The sequence below is a fragment of the Saimiri boliviensis genome, chromosome 6 (assembly GCF_048565385.1).
Source record: "Saimiri boliviensis isolate mSaiBol1 chromosome 6, mSaiBol1.pri, whole genome shotgun sequence".
NCBI lineage: Eukaryota > Metazoa > Chordata > Mammalia > Primates > Cebidae > Saimiri > Saimiri boliviensis.
Window position 1 is genome coordinate 123,956,991 of NC_133454.1, and position 19,062 is coordinate 123,976,052.

General features: G+C 57.6%; 1 protein-coding gene across 2 annotated transcripts; it reads left to right on the forward strand.

Moving 5' to 3' along the window:
- The first annotated feature begins 953 nt into the window (after nucleotides 1–953).
- SLC22A11 (solute carrier family 22 member 11) lies at nucleotides 954–17,418 on the forward strand. 2 transcript variants are annotated; one of them, XM_003937661.4, is made up of 10 exons: nucleotides 958–2,116; nucleotides 4,333–4,436; nucleotides 7,385–7,539; nucleotides 7,667–7,835; nucleotides 10,019–10,139; nucleotides 11,035–11,150; nucleotides 13,648–13,862; nucleotides 14,676–14,784; nucleotides 15,593–15,799; nucleotides 16,878–17,418. In XM_003937661.4, the coding sequence occupies exons 1-10, from the start codon at nucleotides 1,724–1,726 to the stop codon at nucleotides 16,939–16,941; spliced, it is 1,653 nt and encodes a 550-aa protein (XP_003937710.2). In that variant the 5' UTR covers nucleotides 958–1,723; the 3' UTR covers nucleotides 16,942–17,418. The 2 variants fall into 2 exon arrangements, 1 of the variants encoding a protein (XP_003937710.2); XR_012518194.1 differs by lacking the exon at nucleotides 16,878–17,418 and having other exon boundaries at nucleotides 954–2,116; nucleotides 13,648–13,867; nucleotides 15,593–15,664.
- The last annotated feature ends 1,644 nt before the right edge of the window (nucleotides 17,419–19,062 follow it).

The window sequence follows — 19,062 nt, forward strand, 5'->3', positions numbered from 1 at the left end:
CGCCCCGGACAGCACGGTGCTTGCTCAAACCAGGAATGGGGAGCAATTCTTTGCACATAAGATTTGGCCTTTGGGTTGCTTTGGACTGGGGGTCTATCCAATGAGCCCCTCTCCAGCAGCCTCCTGTTCGCCACCTCCCCAGTCCCTCTCTTTCTGCTAGTTAAAAATTCATAATGATTTCCTGCCTAGAGAGGCTGAGGAACGAAGGAGCCTCAGCTTTGAAGCTCAGGCCTAGAATCCGGCGTCCTGGCTGGCCTCCATCCTGGCCGAGTTCCCCAAGCCCTCGGGGGGGTTCCTGGAAGTTCAGGGTCCGGACACCTGCCCACACCTCACCCACACTTCCAGCATTCCTCAGCCTGCTCTCCGGAACTGACTCAGCCGCTTCCCTTTCACACTCTGGGAGGTGACTTCGGGCTGGCCCTCATTCTGACCCAAATCCTGAATTCTAGCTTTTAGCCGGGATTTGATCCATGACAGGCTGAAGGCTGCACCACTGCTGCCCAGGGGCATCGGAGAACACTCAGGCCGCGGCGTCTGGCTCCGATCGGGACTGTAGCGCGTGACCTCGGGCAAGCTGCCGGCCCTCTCTGAGCCTCAGTTTCCTTGTTTGAGGGAATTGCACCATTTCCTCCTGGGCTGCCATAAGGAGGGAAGGAAGGGGTGCAGCCACGGGGTAGGGCTGGCTTCACCCCACCTCGCCCGGAGCCTGGAAGCAGGGCTGGCCTCAGATGCTGGGTCACAGCATCGTGATTCTGCTCACTTCCCCAACTGCCCACCTGCTCAGCTCCGGGCCCACGAGGGGCTTCAAAGAGATGCCAGGAAATGGTAGCCATGGTTTCCACTGGGGGAGCTTACTGTCTAATAATGGCAACCCAAAACCTCGGAATAGAAGCTTCCCGAAATAGTGAGTCTGCAAGCTGGTCTCCCCGGCACTGCCTGGTAGGAGGTTCGAATCAGGAAAGAAAAGAGCACAGGCTCGGGCCCTCCTGCCAGCTCGTGCCCACCCCACGTCCTCCCCCACACCCACCCGCACCATCTCCCAGCTAGGGAAGGCCCTTCCCAGGCCCCACATCTGGCCTCAGATCCTTGAACGACTCTCAGGAGGGATGAAGTGTAGGCCGACCGTTTCCTGATTTAAAGGGCCTTGCGTAGAAGGTTCTAAAGATTTAAGAATGAGATCAGCTGGCCGGCGGGGAGTGGCGGAGGCTTCGGTCCTGAGACGTGAACTGCCCCCCTCACTCAGAAGCCCACACTGAGATTAAACTTTAACCGACTCAGTGAGGCACCAGCCCCATTGATATTTCTTCCACAACTGTCATTCAGTAACATCAAAGCACCCTGTCTTTTTCAATAGAATCTTCCTGGCTCTCACTTTTGGTGCTGGAAAACTCAGGAGGAGGCTCAGCCCTCCCTGGTCCTGACTTGGTGGGCAGCTCAGATGCCCCCAGCAGCCCGGGCACCTCGACCTTTGTCCCTGTCACCCCTCCAAAGAGCACTGGGGCATTCGAAGTTACTCCTGGAAACGGGATGAGGAGGAGTTTCCCCGAGGCATCGCAGGGCTGCTCGGGACTGACACAACCGGTTAGCGGACAGTGTCCGCCCCCGTCCCCGCCGAGGGGCAGGAGGGCAGATCCAGGCTTGGTGGCCCTGGATCCTGTGGCTGCAGTCGCTTCCAAACAGCAGTTAGGTCAGCAGCGCGTTCGTCCCAGAGGCAGCTCCGTCCATGGCGTTCTCGGAGCTCATAGAGCAAGCCGGAGGTGCCGGCCTCTTCCAGAACCTGCTGCTGCTCACCTTCATCCTCCCCTGCTTCATGATATCCTTCCAAATGCTCCTAGAGAACTTCTCCGCCGCTGTCCCAGGCCACCGATGCTGGACACAATGGCTGGACAATGGCTCTGTGGTCCCTGCAAACATGACCCCTGATGCCCTTCTGACCATCTCCATCCCGCCGGGCCCCAACTGGGAGCCCCACCAGTGCCGCCGCTTCCACCAGCCACAGTGGCAGCTCTTGGACCCCAACGCCACGGCCTCCAGCTGGAGCGAGGCCGACACGGAGCCGTGTGTGGACGGCTGGGTCTACGACCGCAGCACCTTCACGTCCACCATCGTGATGAAGGTAGGGCCTCCCCCAGAGCCACTCGAGTCCGGCACCGTGGAGGTCAGGGCCATGGATCACAGTGGGTTGGACTCAAAGGTCCCGTTCTGGGAGGGACCTGCCTCCCCAGCCCCGCTCACTCTTGAGCCTCTCAGCCCCTTGTCAGCCACACACAGGGGAGTAGGCGGCAGGGATCAGTCTACAGACCAGGTCAGCCCGGGCTCCTGAAGGTGCAGGGGGCACGTGGGCGGGCGCCTCTGAATGCTGGCACCTGGACCCTCATCGGCCTCACCTGGGCTGGCCCCAACCGTGAACTAATCCCTGCTGCCTGCTCCCCTTTGTCCCCATCAGTGAGCATGAGGGACAAAAGCAAGGTTGCAAGGGGTGAGGAGGGGCCGCCTCCTTCAGGCAGGTGGTGGGGGATGGGCCTTTCCAAAGAGGCTGCATTGACAATGAGACTTGGATGGTGAGAGCAGGAGTCTGTGAAGGTCAGGAGCCCCACAGAGCAAAGGTCATGCAGAGAAGCATGTCTGGGATTTGAAGGAGCAGAACAAGGCCCAGTGTAGCTGGGCACAGGTGCTGAGGGGGCAGAAGCGGACGTGGGAGCATGCTTTGGAGCTGCGATTTTCTTTTTCTTTTTTTTTTTGAAAGTCTCGTTCTGTCACCCAGGCTGGAGTTCAGTGGTGAAATATGACTGACTGCAGCTTCTAACTTCTGGGCTCAAATGATCCTCCTGGCTCAGCCTCCCCAGTAGCTGGGACTACAGGGGTACACCACCATGCCCAGCTAATTTTTTGTGTGTGTTTTGAGACTGAGTTTTGCTCTATTGCCCAGGATGGAGTGCAATGGCACAATCTCAGCTCACTGCAACCTCCGCCTCCTGGGTTCAAGCAATTCTCTGGCTTCAGCCTCCCAAATAGCTGGGACTACAGGGGTGCACCACCACGCCCAGCTAATTTTTGTATTTTTGGTAGAGAAGGGGTTTCATCATGTGGTCAGTCTGGTCTCGAACTCCTGATCTCAGGTGACCCACCCGCCTCAGCCTCCCAAAGTGCTGGGATTACAGGCGTGAGCCACTGTGCCTGGGATTTTCTTTTAAATGCAAAGGAACCTCATCCTCATCATCCTCATTGGAGGGTTTGGAGCACGGAAGTGATTTGGTCTGACTTGCATTTTCAAGAGGTCACTTTGCAGGGCAGAGAAGCTCTGTGGGGGGATGGACCCCCCACCACTGGAGGCTACTGCAGTTGCTCCGGTGGGAGGGGGAAAGAGAGAGGTAGGGGGAGCTGTCGGACCTCAGTGGTAGATGGACTTGGGGGCAGGTGTGGGGTGTTCAGGCAATGGGTGACCAGTCTTGGGATGTGGTGGCTCACGCCTGTAATCCCAGCACTTTGGGAGGCCGAGGCAGGTGGATCACGAGGTCAGGAGTTCAAGACCAGCCTGGCCAATATGGTGAAACCCCATCTCTACTAAAAATATAAAAATTAGCTGGGCGTGGTGGTGCACGCCTGTAGCCAGTTACATGGGAGACTGAGGCAGGAGAATTGCTTGAACTTGGGAGCAGAAGTTGCTGCTAGCCAAGATCGAGCCACTGCACTCCAGCCTGGGTGAGAGAGCGACTCCATCTCCAAAAAAAATAATAATAATAATAATAATACAGTGAACGGTACGGAGCTCTCTCCAGTCAACCTCACCACCAAGAGGGCCAGCTCATGGCCCCACCTCTAGAGAAGATAGCCCAGCTGGGCAGTGGCTCCCTGATGTCCACCCAGCCAGCTCTCAGCAGAGGTGGAAGCCAAGCCTGTGGGCTCACCTCTGCCAGCTGATCCCTGCCCCTGCCCACCTTACCTGCCACCCCACTGCCACCACTGCCAGCTACTGCCGGACGGAGCACATGCTGCTGCCATACTTCTTTTTACCAATAAATTGTTCATTTTCCTGCCACTTCTGCCCCTTCAAGGCCCTGCTGCCCGTTAAGAGTCTGCCTTCTGCATGACTGCGTGGCTGGACCCGTAGTGTGGCCTCCACAAAGCTGCCAGACGCAGAGCCCGGTCACATTCTGTCCTGCAGCCGGGCTTCCCAGGGGGCATTGCAGTCCCGTGGCCAGCAGGCCCCTTCTACCTCTGTGACCTGGCAGTGGGAGTCCAGGGTGGCCGGCATGTGTGGCTGGCCCCTCAGCTGCGCCCAGCCCTGCGATTCCACGCCCCGAGCTGAGCCGCTGTCGCCTCCTCTTGCAGTGGGACCTGGTGTGTGGCTCGCAGGGCCTGAAGCCTCTGAGTCAGTCCATCTTCATGTCTGGAATCCTGGTGGGCTCCTTCCTCTGGGGGCTCCTCTCCCACCGGTGAGTGCCTCTGCTCATCCCAGCCCCCAATTCCCTCAAAACAGAGTGGGGGGTAGAAGGTTCAGAAATGTCAAACCAACAGCCCATCCCCGCCTCCACTTCCCCTTCTGCCACCTCTGTTTCTTCCCTCCTCTGGCCATCCTCTCCCCAACCCACAGGCTGTTCCGGGTCCCCACCTCAGCAAGGCCCTCCAGACCTTGGCCTGGTTCCCCTCACAGGGAGGCCACCCCGCCACTCCTCCCTCTTCCCGGAGGTTACAGGCCACATGGTTACAGGCCTCCTCCACGTGGCTGTATGGGACCCTGTGCTACAGAGCCGTCCTGGCTCCCCATCCTCTGCCTCTGTCCTTTGTCCCCAGGTCTCAAGGCCTTCCCGAAAGCCTCGTGTGGGCCAAACACTGGCTAGGTGCAAGGGATGCCTCCGGGAGAGATGGGGGATGGGGCAGTAGGGAGGGCAGGGACAAGTTCCTGCTCGCATCCCTCTTGGAGCCAAGTGGGGCCCAGGATATAGGTTACTTCGGAACATGAAGCTGGGACTAGTAGGGGAACAGGGCACAGGTGAAGGGCATACCAGGGCCGGCCAGCAGGACTGGAAATGTCTCACACCAGGCGACCCTGAAGCTCAGGCCTGCTGGCGGGAAGAAGCGTCGCTTCGACATACTTTCTTCTCTTGGCTTCCAGAACATCCTCACTCCTGGTTTTCCTTCCACCTCCCAGGAAGCTGTTCCCACTTACCCTCCTCCCACTGCCCCCGCTCCTGCTCCCCCTCCTCCCGCTGCCCCTCCTCCCACTGCCCCCCTCCTGCTCCCCTTCCTCCCACTGCCCCTCCTCCTGCTCCCCCTCCTCCTGCTCCCCTTCCTCCCACTGCCCCTCCTCCTGCTCCCCCTCCTCCTGCTCCCCTTCCTCCCACTGCCCCCCTCCTGCTCCCCCTCCTCCCGCTGCCCCTCCTCCCACTGCCCCCCTCCTGCTCCCCTTCCTCCCACTGCCCCTCCTCCTGCTCCCCCCTCCTGCTCTCCTTCCTCCCACTGCCCCTCCTCCTGCTCCCCCTCCTCCCGCTGCCCCTCTTCCTGCTCCCCCTCCTCCTGCTCCCCTTCCTCCCACTGCCCCTCCTCCTGCTCCCCCTCCTCCCGCTGCCCCTCCTCCCTTTCTTCCTGTTCTGAAAGCTGAGCTGCTGATTCCTTACCACCCACCGCTCCCCCAGCAGCCTCCATCGAGAGCACAGTCCCCGCCCTGTGGACCCTGCGTTGTCCCCTGACCCCCTTTCCTCACCCCACACTCAGCCCATGCTCTTCTCCGTCACAGCGTCCCGTTGCCGGAGCCTCCATCTCCTCTCACCAGGCGGGCTTCGGCCTCTCGCGGGTGTCCTCTGCAGTGGCCGTCCACGCTGCCACAGCACTAGTGACTTTGCAAAATCTTGGAGGTTGATCTGGTGGATAAAACCTGGCTTGAAGTCCTCTGAGGGCCCCGCTGCACTGAGGACAGTCCCTTCCTGCCCACCTCCTGCCCTGCGCTGGACTTCTCCCCACCCCCAGCTCCACCGGCCTCCTCCTGGAGCCCCTCACCCGGCTGCAGAGCGCCTCAGTGACTGCACTTCACCCAGAACCTCCTGCCCACGCTGCCTGGTGCCCACACTCGGGCCGCAGCTCAGTGCACTTCCTTGCGGAGGCCTTCCCAGGCCACGGAGCCAGAGACTCCTGCCTGCCCCAGACATGACAGTCCCACCTCACCTTGCTCCCTCATCACAGTGCCTGGCTCTGACCATGCCCAGCTGGCTCAAGGCTTGCTGATTGTCCAAGTCCCCACGGACACACAGGGACCCGGGGACTGTGCCCCAGAGCCCACCTCGGCACCGTGGCAGACAAGCAGTCATTATTTCTCGAATAGAGGACTGCCTTCCCGCTCCCTCCTGCTCCACCCTCCCAGCAGCAGCGTGGGGGTCTGACTACCTGGGTCTGAATCCCAGCCTTGTCTTAGAAGGTGGATCTCTTCCCTTCTCTGAGCCTCAGTTTCTCCCCAGCAGTGGGGAGCTCACTGTGCAGTTGTCGTGAGGATGAAGCGAGTGTCCTTGCTCCTGGGTGCAGCTCAGACAGGGGCGGACAAGGTCTGCCTCGCGCCTCTGTTCTGAGCAGCACCGGCTGGCCTGAGCGGAGCTAAACGTGGTCTGCGGTTCAGGCTCAGCTGGCCTGGAGGCCACGGCGGCCCAGAGCGTTCAGGCAGGGCGGAGGGTTCTGCGCACTCCCTGAGAGCTCCCCTTCACAGTGCAGCGGGGAGCAGCAGCTGGCCAGGTCTCCGCCTCCCCACTCCCCGGACCCTTCCCAGTGTCTTGATTCTGATAGCAGCCCTATGAGGCATGTCCTTGTGGATGCCCTTGTGTGACAGATGGGGAAACTGAGGCTCAGAGATGTCGAGTCACCCACCCGGGGTCACCCAGTAAGGGCAGGAAGTGCCTTTTTAATGTATTTATTAGAGACAGAGTCTCATTCTGTTGTCCAGTGATCATACCTCACTGCAGCCTCGAACTCCTGGGCTCAAGCCATCCTCTCCCTCAGCCTCCCAAGTAGCTGGGACCACAGACGCCTGGCTATTTTATTTATTTATTTTGTAGAGACTGAGCTCTCACTATGTTGCACAGGCTGGTCTTGAACTCCTGGCCCCAAGTGATCCTCTAGCCTCAGCCTCCCAAAGTGCTGGGATTACAGGCATGAGCTACTGTGCCCGGCCCCAAACCCCTTTCTTAAACATGAGGCCAAACTGCCCCCTCCTGTGGCAGGCCACCTGCCACTTTTATAACAAAAGCACTCTGAGTGTGCCCCTAAACCTTCCAAGAAGGAGGAGCTGTCTGCAGGAGATCCCCCAGCTTTGCTGAACTCCCAGAAGGCAGGCACCTGCCCACATACCCGCCTCCTCAGGGGCCCCTTTCCAGCCCTGCATGCTTCTCTCCTGTGACAGGCTTGGGCGGAAGCCGATGCTGAGCTGGTCCTGCCTGCAGACAGCCGTGGCGGGCACCGGCACCATCTTCGCCCCAACGTTCCTCATCTACTGCAGCCTGCGGTTCGTGACCGCTTTTGGGATTGCCGGCATCTTCCTGAGCACACTAGTACTGAGTGAGACTCCAGCTCAGCACACTCCTGCTGTAGGGGAGGGGCGGGGCGGGGCGGGCAGGTGGGCAGCAGGAGAGAATGGGGCTCGGGCCGCCCGGGAGGCCTCACCTGCACTGTCTGCATCCTTCAGCGGTGGAGTGGACCACGACTGGCAGGAGGGCGGTCACCATGACCGTGTTGGCATGCTTCTTCAGCGCAGGCCAGGCAGCCCTGGGTGGCGTGGCCTTCGCCCTGCAGGACTGGGAGACCCTCCAGCTGGCAGTATCAGTGCCCTTCTTTGCCATCTTCCTGATATCCTGGTCAGTACAATGTGGGACCTTTCCTTAGGAGACCCAGGGTGTGGGAGGGGTCCCCTCACTTTCACCTCCCTGGCTGGTGGCAGGTTCAGAGCCGTGGAGGGCCACAGAAGGGCAGTGGCATGAGCGGGGCCCTCACTGGGGAGAGACACGAGATTCACAGTTCTAGGCTGAGCGTTGCAACCCAACGTCCATGGCTCCCGTCCAGCCCAGACAGGTGATAATGGGCTGGCACAGCATTGGCTCAAATGGTGATTTTAAAAATATATTTGTGCCAGGCGCGGTGGCTCACGCCTGTAATCCCACCACTTTGGGAGGCTGATGTGGGTGGATCACCTGAGGCTGGTAGCTTGAGACCAGACTCACCAGCATGGAAAAACCCCATCTCTATTAAAAATAGAAAATCAGCTGGATACGGTGGTGCGTGCCTGTAGTCCCGGCTACTCAGAAGGCTGAGGCAGGAGAATTGTTTGAAGCCAGGAGGTAGAGCTTGCAGTGAGCTGATTGAGCCATTGCAGTCCAGACTGGGCAACAAGAGCAAAACCCATCTCAAAAAAAAAAATTATACACACACACACACACACACACACAACTAGTTGCTAACATTTAAGAATCAGAAGATTTTTTTTTTTAAACAAAAGCAGTATTTTTACCTTCCTTGGAAAAACTGGAAGATGCGGGCACTGGGTAGAACTTTGGCCACAGTGGAAGCCCGCTCTCGTGGTCCCCAGGACCCACCGCCGCCTCCCCTGTGCTGAGGCTGTGGGCATCATCCTTCCCCAACGCTTGCACCAGCCCCCACCCACCAGCTTCACTCCTTACACGAAGTGGGGACCAACGTTGGATATGAAAATAGATCGTTGCCATTATAATTTTAGGGGCTGCAAAAATCCCAGGTCTGGAAAGCCCTCCTTGGGTTAGCACTGAGGAAGGAGACACAGACAGGGGCAGAGGTGCTGGAGACACACAAGTGTACAAAACAGACCAAAGCCACTGACCCCACACAGCCTACGTCCCACACACAGATCGATACGTGAGGAGGAAGGTCATCACATGAGCACAGTAATCAGGCCATTCCCACCGCACGGATCAGGAGGGCACCAGGTGCAGTTCATCACACCATGTGCCTATGAACAGCTTCTAATAAGGAAGATGGTGTGATTACTGCCATGTTCAAATGAAGCACTGAGGCCCAGAAAGGTGAAGTCACTCACTCAAAGTTACGCACAGCTGGTGAATGCCAGAGGCAGGATTTGAACTCAGGCAGGCTAACTCTTCACCTCTATGGCAAACTGCCTGCAGAAGTCCTCCTTAGCTTCCCTGCAAACAGGGCTGAGAGCCAGTGGGCGGGGCAGATGTGCCTTCCACCAGGAAAATGCTTCTCCTGGCCCATCTACCCCTGAGGTTAGGGAGAAGCAGACTGGTTTTATAAAATCACCTGGTCCTGCCTGAGGATGTTTAAACGTGCTTTAAAAAAAAAAAAAAAAAAAAAAAAAAAAACAGGCCAGGCACAGTGGCTCATGCCTGTAATCCCAGCACTTTAGGAGGCCGAGGTGGGCAGATCATGAGGTCAGGAGATAGAGACCATCCTGGCTAACATGATGAAACCCCACCTCTATTAAAAAGATAAAAAATTAACCAGGCATGGTGGCACGTGCCTGTAGTCCCAGTTACTCAAGAGGCTGAAGCAGGAGAATTGCTTGAACCCAGGAGGCGGAGGTTGCAATGAGCTGAGATCATGCCACTGCACTCCAGCCTGGGTGTCAGAGCAAGGTTCTGTCTCAAAAACAAAAACAAAAAAAAAAAAAAACAAAAACAACAACAATAAAAAACCCAGCACCAAGTGACCGTTCTATCCTAGAAATGGACCCAGAATCACTGGTGAAGCGGCTAGCTCGAGGGCCGCCTGTGCCCTGGCTGTGTGCAGGGCTCAGGTGGGCAGGCTCCTGGCAGCCAGTTGCGCCAGATGAAGGTGGCTCACTCGGGAAGGTGGGTGGCCAGGCACTGGCCCTCAGCTTTATTCTGAAACCTTCGGGGACTGCCAGGCTCCGGGCTGGGCAGCTGCGGTACAGAAGCATCTGCCTCGTCACTCATCTCAGCTGGAGGGTCTATACCACGGCCCCTTTCCACCCCACCCCGGGGAGAGCCCAGTGTGCACTCCCAGCTGTACACCTGCCTCGTTACAGGTGGCTGCCAGAATCCGCCCGGTGGCTGATTATTAAGGGCAAGCCAGACCAAGCGCTTCAGGAACTCAAAAAGGTGGCCAGGATAAATGGCCACGAGGAAGCCAAGAACCTGACCATAGAGGTGAGATGCTGCTGTTTGCAAGACTTGACCTGGGACAGGAATTATCCGCTGATGGATCATCCATGTGGCCTCTAACATCAGCACCACCCACTCCAGTGCCACACTCACTCCACAGCCACAAGCACCACCCCCAGCATCCCCACAGACACCACCAACACCCCATCACCACTTCCACGCCTCCCTCACCTTCACTTAACCTTCATTGGTGATGGTATCGGCAATGCCATACCACCAGCACCACCCCCGTCCACACCCCCGTCACCTTCACCACCATCACACCATCACCACCTCCACACCTCCATCACCACCACCAATGCCAATACTATCACCACCAGCACCACCACCGTCCACACCCCCGTCACCTTCACCACCATCACACCATCACCACCATCACTAACCCCATAGCCACTGTCTCTGCAGAACATCTCCACCGCCTTCACCACCATTGCCACCATCAGTCACAGCACCGTCATCACCAACGGCACCCACACCGACACCTCCATCACCCACCACCTCCAACCATGCGGGGCACACACCCACCTCATGGGGCGTCTCCATGTGTCTTGGGAAACAGAATGCTTATTTGAAGGCAGCTGTTTTGAGGAAGCAGGTTCTGCCAGAGATTAGAGTGAAGATGGGGCGGGAGGCTCAGGGGAGGCTTCCAGAAGGAGGCAAGCGAGAGCTGAGAAGGCCAGAGCCGGGCTAAAGCTGCGGAAGAGCCGGACCTGGAGAGAACCTTTTCTGCCCTCTCCCGGCTGCGTCCCCTGGGGATCCGGTTTCCGAGGCCCAGGACAGGCTCCCCTGTCACTCTGGCCACTTGGTCACTGTTCTCTGGCATGGGGGTGGGGCGGGGCCACTGCCCTACCATTCACGGTACCCCCATTCTCCCCGGAAGGTGCTGATGTCCAGCATGGAGGAGGAGGTGGCCTCTGCCAAGGAGCCACAGTCAGGGCTGGACTTGTTCCGCGTGCCCGTGCTCCGCAGGAGGAGCTGCCCCATACTGGTGACGAGGTACGCCTTCCTGGCAGCCCGCCCCAAGGCAGGGCTGGGACAGGCAGGAGGTGGGGTGTCCGGGTCAAAAAGCACCTGCAGACCTCGGCAGGTGCATTTCTAGCTGGACAGGACGCAGGCAGCCTCAGGAGGCAGGAGTCCTGGCCGTGGCAGCGAAGGATAACGCACAGGGAGGGGGGAGTGGCGGAAGGGGGGACGGGGGGCCTGGAGGCCACCATCTGCAGGAAGCCAGAGGGAAAGGCGGGTCTAGGCTGGGGGTCCCAGGGTCCCAGGGAGGTCCCAAGACAGAGGTAGAGTGAAGGTACCCAGAGCCAGGGGACCAGCCATGTCCGCAGAGGACCACTGGTGGTCAGCGCTAGAGACTTAGCCCTTTCCCAGAGAGCAGGCCCACGCTCCTAGAGGGTGAACGCCATTCACTGGCCCCTTGACGCAACCTCATGTCACAGATGGAGAAAGTGGAGCCCACAGGGATAAGGAACAAGCCCAAGATAACAGAGCCGGCATTGGAACCGGGCCGAGCTAGCACCTGGCCCACTGGCGCCGTCCCATCCCAGGTCCCACATGACTAGACCCTAGCCCAACCTGGGACCCAAGAGCATCTGGGCCCAGGAAAACGCCCTTAAAACAAATTGGTGGTGAAGGTGATGGGGGTGTGGATGGTGGTGGTGCTGTTAGTGATGGTATCAGCGTTGCTGGTGGTGATGGAGGTGTGGAGGTGGTGATGGTGAAGGTGGTGTTGGTGGTGAAGGTGACATCCAAAAGAGCATATTAAAAAGCAAGGACCACTCAAACGCATTGGCTCATGCCTGGAATCCCAGCACTTTGGGAGGCTGAGGCAGGAGGATCGCTTGAGCCCAGGAGTTCAAGACCAGCCTGGGTAACATAGTGAGATCCTCTCATCTCTACTAAAAATCTAAAAAACAAGGCAAAAAGATCACTGGAGCCCAGGAGATAGAGGCTGCACTGAGCTGAGATTGCGCCAGTGCACTCCAGCCTGGGTGACAGAGCAAGGCCCTGACAAAAAAAAAAAAACCCAAGGACCAGGTTTGATTGGGACTTTTATCTTGAAATAAAACTAAAGCGGAAGAAAACGTTTCTTTTATGCTATATTCAACTACATACGGGTTATGATGGCAAATATTTGCTACATTTTAGAACAAAGATAGATCATGCCTTTTTTTTTAACTTCAATTTTTTTCTGATAAATCAGAAGCAGTGCCCTCCCTGCAAACACCCGGGGCCAGTTCTTTTTTTTTTTTTTTTTTTTTAAAAAAAAAGACGTTCCAGGATTCCTCAGTGCTCCCTGGGGCCAGCTCTGCAAGCTTTGTTATTCAAATCAGAGACTTTGAAGCGGGTGACCTTGTGGGTCTTCTTGCCTTGACTCGTTACCCATCGCTGCCCCTTTATCTGTCCAAGGCCCAGTGTCGGCCGCTTTGAGCACCCGCCCAGTGACTCTCGCGTCATTCGCACAAACTTCATCGAACACTGCAGCTTGTGCGTGAACTGCAATTTTACTCTGCGGTTTAGGGGTTGGTGTTGTCCGATGTTTATTGGATGATACTATGAGGCGACGCCTGAGGGGCCGGCTGGGAGGCGTGTCTGGGCTGAGCTGGGAGGGGCACAGACTTTAAACGCGGCGGAGAATTTCACCTTGCAGCCGCTTGTGGATCCAAATCCCATCTCCAAACCTGGGGAATTTAAATACTGTAAATTCAGCTCCTCGGAGGGCGGGAGAGTGGGCATGATTGTCATCTTCCAAGACAAAGGAACTGGGATAGTGGGACTTGTTATCGGAATCAAAGCCAGAGAGGGCTAAGTCAGAAGTCAGGGGCAGCTCAGAGACCCTGCGATGGAGAAGCGGGGCGGAGGGGGAGGCGAGATGCAGCCGCAGCCCGGACCCAGCCTGGACCTGGGGGCTTGGGAGCTGGGGCTCTTCTGGGTGGTCCCTCTGGCCCGCAGGAACCGGTCACAGGCTGCTGTCCCCAGAGGAGGGGCAGCACTCCCAGGGGCTGGGGGACAGGCTCGCCATCCTGAAACCGGTCTGGGCAGTGCAGCCCAGGGTCTCCCGAAAGACCCCGTCCTGTCATGATTCCCATCTTCCAAGACAAAGGAACAGGAACAGTGTGACTGGTTATCAGAATCAAAGCCGGAGAGTGATAGGCCAGAAGTGAGGGGCAGCTCAGACATCCTAGAGGGCAGGCTTGGTCCCAGCCTGGAGAGGGCCAAGTCTCCCAGCCAGGGAGCCAGAGAGGCGACACCCCAGGCCAGCACTGCTCCTGACCCAAAGCCCAGGGGTGAAGGGATGGCGGCATCATCCTCCCTGCCCTTTCCTGGAAGAGCCTGACCCTGGGGTTGCGTCCTGAGTTCAGCAGCCTCCTGGGACCGCTGGCCAAGACAAGCCCAGGGTGGGCCGTGACCTCCCAGGCAGCTCCTGGTGGGAGGTGTTCTTGCCGTCGGGTGCCTGCGGCGGGGACCTGACTTCCAGCCTTGCCCACAGCTTCTCTCTACTGATCTCCTACTACGGGCTGGTCTTCGACCTGCAGAGCCTGGGCCGTGACATCTTCCTCCTCCAGGTCCTCTTCGGGGCCGTGGACATCCTGGGCCGGGCCACCACTGTCCCCTTGCTCAGTTTCCTGGGCCGTCGCACCACCCTGGCGGGGTTCCAGCTCATAGCCGGCCTCTGCATCCTGGCCAACATGCTGGTGCCGCCAGGTGAGGTGGGTGGGCTGGGGGGTGGGGACCAGGCCTTGCTTCCCCCACCCCACTGCTCTCAGCGTGGTGGGGGCACATCCCCCTACCCCTCGCCCGGCCCCAGGAGCGGCCTTTCTGTTTTCTTTCTGAATGAGGGAGGCTGTGAGGACCCGGAATCGCTCTGCGTGTCTCCTTTAATTGCTCAGGGTGGGAAACTACGGGACAGGGACAGGGCCGCATGTCCGGCGGTGGTGGCAGAGCCGGGAGGAAGGTGAGAGGGCACCTCGCCACTGGCTGGGGAAGGCGTGAGTGAGGACAGAGGCGGCCAGGGCCCTGCGGGCAGCAGCCCAAGCTCTGAGCCTGAGCAGCTATGGGGACAGGAACAAGGGCGAGCCCTCCCAACGGTGCAGGAGCCTCCTGGGAACCACGTGCTGGGGAGGCCGGGCCTGCGGCCAGAAAGGGGCCCAGACCTCTGCCTCCTGGCCGGGGCTTCTGCCATCCCCACACGGGCAGTCTGGGGGGCAGCAGGGAGGCTGCTGTGGGCTGGCTCCAGGACACTCTCTTCCACAGCAAGAAGCATCCTGGGAACCTAGGAGCTGCAGGAGGCCCAGACCTGGCTGGTTTCTGCCTGTGCCCCTCAGGCCACCTCCACAATATCACTTCCTATGCTCCATCCCGCAACCCTGGCCCTGGCAGCCCGGCACCAAGCCAGCAGGGCTGGGGACGTGTAGGGAGCCCAGCGGCCTCTCTGCCCCAGGGTGGATGGCCGCACATGGACTAACCCCTGGGGACCCTCTGGGGCCAACCCCACTCTCACTCTCTTCGTGTACCCAGATCTGCAGACGCTGCGTGTGGTCTTGGCCGTGCTGGGAAAGGGATGTTTTGGGATAAGCCTAACCTGCCTCTTCATCTACAGGGCTGAACTCTTCCCAACCACGGTGCGGTAAGCTGGGCTGCAGGCTATGCCCCAGGGGCAGCAGGGCCGTCCTGGGAGGGCAGTGGGGAGGGCAAAGAAGGGCCTGGCAGCCAGGGAATGGGCCTCCCAGGCAGCTTCTGCCCGAAAGGGTCTGGGCCCAGCCGGCAGCAGTACAGCAGAGCCCTAGGGACATCTGGGTCTGTGTTTTCACACCGTTGTGAGCCACAGAACCATCTGTCCAGGTGGAATCTTATAAGGACTCAGATAAGGAGACCAAGAGCTCCCCTCCGGCCATGCCTTCCCTGCCCCCAGAGAGCTCCAAGTCACCTCCTTGGAACCCAAGGGCATCACAAAACACAAATGGAAACCAGCGGTCTAGAGTCTAGGCCACCTCCACATTTGATATTTGGGTAAACTGAGGCTCGGGGTGAAGGACTGGCTCCTGCTCTCCAGACTTTCAGCGCACTGTTCCTTCCACCACTCACTCACTCGTTTCTCCATTTTAAAATGTGTTGTTTGGACAAACATGTATTGATTTTGTTGATATCGTATGGAAAGTCTGAGCTAGGGGCTCAGTGGCCTAGGGGGAGCATGGAGAAGCCCTTAAGGCACCCAAGAGCAGGGAAAATGAGGTAGGCCCTGGAGACTTCCCCTGAAACACTAGATGGGAAAATTTGGGTGGGCTCCATGGAAGAGGTGGCATTAGAGGAGGCCTTGAGGGGAGCAATTCCTCAGCCCAGCTTTCCTTCTCCTGGCATCCATGGGCCCAGCCAACCTGTCTTCCTGCCACAGGGGCAGCTGTAACAGGGATCTGTGCCCTCCCCTTCACCCACAGGTTGACAGCAGATGGCCTTACGCAGGTGGTGGGCCGGCTGGGGAGTATGATGGGTCCCCTGATTCTGATGAGCCGCCAAGCCCTGCCACTGCTGCCTCCTCTCGTCTATGGCGTTATCTCCATTGCTTCCAGCCTGGTTGTACTGTTCTTCCTACCGGAGACCCAGGGACTTCCGCTCCCGGACACCGTCCAGGACCTGGAGAGCCAGTGAGTGACCCCCTGGGCATTGGGTTGGGCCTCTTCCTGGGCCAGGATGGAGACAGGCCAGGGCCACCCAGGGCAGAGGCTCAAGGGTGTTTCTGAAACCATTTAATCTTTCCGAAAATCCTGCCAGAAAGGTGCTATTACTATCCCCGTACTATTACTAAGATCAGAGAGAAAAAGTGACTTATCCAAAATCTCATGCATAGAAAGTGATCATACCTCATGCAGGAAATGTAATTGTTGAAAGCCCAGGCTCGGCAGCCAGGTTGCCTGGGCAAGCGACTTAACCTCTCTCACCAAAACTGACAAAGGAAGATAGAGATAGTCTCAACTGTCCTAGCGAAATTTTCCCACAAAGAATTTCAGTCCCAGACAGATCAACAGGTGAGTTCTTTCAAACCCTCGGAAAACAGATTGTGCCATCTCACATCCATTCTTTGAGAGGGAGAAGCAAGGGAACACTCGCCAGCTGCATTTTATAACGAGAACCACTGCTGTGGCCTTTAGCCTCCTCTGTAAAGCGGGTGTTAAAAACAACAACAACAACAAACACTACAAAACCCAGCTGGCTCACAGAGTTGTTTTCAGGTTTAAGGGAATTATTGTTTTAAAGCACCCGGGAAAATGCCTGGCCTGCAGCAGGCACTCTGGATGTGTGGTTGTTGCGTCCTGGGTGAGTGTTCATGGGACCTCCTCAATTCTGATGGGAACAGAGGTCACAATGATAGTAACAATCATATCGAGCTCTTACTGTTTTATGTCATTTTATTTAATCAATGCAACAAGCACCCAAGGTGTTGTTACTGTCCAATTTCTTTGCCAAGGAAGCTGAGATGCAGATGGTTATATAACTTGCCTAAGGACACACACTGGGACTTCATGTTTTCTTTAACTTAATTGATTTTTGTTGTGTACCTACTATGTTTCAGGCACTGTCCCACGCTTGGGTACACAGAAGGGAGTAAAAATCTAGTGTCGTAGAGTTTATTCCCTGATAAGACTGGACCGCCCCATTCTGCCCCAAGCCCTGAGCGCATACCCGTTTCACCACATGACCCTGCTTTTCTTTGGATTATTCTAGGAAATCAACAGCAGCCCAGGGCAACCGGCAAGAGGCCGTCACTGTGGAAAGTACCCGGTTCTAGAAATTCTGCCTGCACAGAGCCCCTTTAGTCAAAGACTCCTGAGCAAGGAGTTGCCTCTTCTCCAATCCGAGGGTGGAGGCAAGTTGGGCCACCCCAAGGGCCTGGCATGGCAGAGACCAGGCAGCCGTGGCCGAGTGGACAGCATGGCCGTCTGCTGTGGCTGGAGGCAGCTTCCATTGCCCACTCCTCTTCTCCCTGCCCTGATCAGATTCCCCACCTTACCCCAGCCCTACAGGAGCCTGTGCAGGCAGCCATGTCCGCCCACTAACAAGATGGGTCCCCGCCCTTTCCCTGCCAGGCTCATGTCTTTATACCCTCACTCAGCCATGCCAGCTGGAGTCTGGGTTCCAATCTCACCCCATCATAGACAGAGCCCTCATCTGTGAAATGGGAATGATCACAGGACCCATCCCCCAAGACAGGTATCAGGGTGAACTGATCTTAGCACTGACCAAATAAATGGAACTTGCTGAGAGAGCCGCCAGATACAGGTGTCCAGGTTGTGCACTGCCCCAAGGCATGCAGCCAAGGAGGTGTGTGGGGTCTGAAACTCAGCCCCGGCTACGATGGCCCCACCACCTACCCTGGCAAAGGCTATGTCCACTCCAAGAAAGGAGCTGTTTTAATCATTTTCTGTTTGCCATCAGTGAGGGAGGGCTTCCAGCCCTGTGGTTACGAGGATGGCCAAACACGCCACCAAACAGCAGCCAGAGGAGACGCAGCAGGTTACCACACACATGTGCTCGGAGCCCGGGAAGGTGGGCTGAGCGCATCTGCACGCCACTCGGGGCCTCATGGGGTGGGGGGTGCGCGGAGGATCCAAGTGAACAGCCAGGGCTGCGGGAAGGCGGCTTTGGAGCACGGAGAGGGTGGGGCTTCTGTGGGAGGGTGTGATTGGCTTGTTTCATTTTGCTGCAGGCTGGTGAGATACGGAATCTTACAAGCAGGATAAGAGGAACCACACTTGGCCCCCTGGATGAGGGTTGTTTGGCCAGGGAGCCTCATCCACAGGGGCGGAGTGAAAGGGGAGAGGGGAGCTCACAAGCAGGTCCCCGGGGCCTTCCGGCTTTGCCAGGTGTCAAGGCCGCCCGTAATACTGAACCTTACCGTCAGGCTTTCAACCACCGGGCGGCCTGGTGCTGTTTGTTTTTCCGGAGGGGACACCTTTTCTTGACTCAAGCACAGAACTCCCTAGCCCAGGCTGTGAAAACTCTGGGATGGTCGAGGCTGACTACCCATCTCAGAGGCAAGGAAGCAAAGGCGCAGAGAAGGGGACTGGCCGGCTCGCAGAAACACAGCCGACTGCAACCCTGATCCGAGCCTGGGGCTCTTTCTAGCACAGACTCCTGGCCCTCGCCTCCACCCCTCCACGCCCCTGATATCTGCAGTCCTGCCACAAAGTTACCCCCATGCCTTTCCCTGGAGACCCCACTCAGGGAAACCTCAATCTCGGGCCTTTCAACTCACCTCTCACACCCTGTGTATGCCTTCCGGGTCAATCACTGCTGCCTCCCCACAACTCCCAAATCTACCTACTTCCCCCTCGCTCTGGCTACACCCTGGTTCACACCATGGTTGTAGCCCCAAACTGGTCCCTGATGTCTACACTGCCCTCCGCACAACAGCCACCATGCTTATTAAGAAACACAATTCAGGCTGGGTATGGTGGCTCACACCTGTAATCCCAGCACTCTGGGAGGTTGAGATGGCCAGATCATGAGGTCAGAAGTTCAAGATCAGCCTGATCAACATGGAGAAACCCCATCTGTACTAAAAATACGTAAATTAGCTGGGTGTGGTGGCACATACCTGTAATCCCAGCTACTCAGGAGGCTAAGGCAGGAGAATCACTTGAACCTGGGAGGCAGAGGCTTCAGTGAGCCGAAATCATGCCACTGCACTCTAGCCTGGGCAACAGAGCCAGACTCCATCTCAAGAAAAAAGAAAGAAAGAAACGCAATCCAAACCAAATTCCCTTCCTGCTGAAAGCCCCCCAGTGGCTCACCATAAGGACCACACTTCTCCCCCTGCGTGGTCAGGCTGCCATGGACCCCCAGCCTTTCCTCACACTTCAGTAAATGTTAAAGGATTCAGACCATACAAAGAATGTTCTTGAACCGT

Excerpts from the sequence above, each read along its gene's own strand:
- SLC22A11 (XM_003937661.4), top strand. The coding sequence starts at position 1,724 with ATGGCGTTCTCGGAGCTCATAGAGCAAGCCGGAGGTGCCGGCCTCTTC. Across the intron at positions 7,836-10,018 it reads GCCATCTTCCTGATATCCTG|GTGGCTGCCAGAATCCGCCC; the intron begins GTCAGTACAATG and ends GCCTCGTTACAG. Across the intron at positions 15,800-16,877 it reads GTCCAGGACCTGGAGAGCCA|GAAATCAACAGCAGCCCAGG; the intron begins GTGAGTGACCCC and ends GGATTATTCTAG.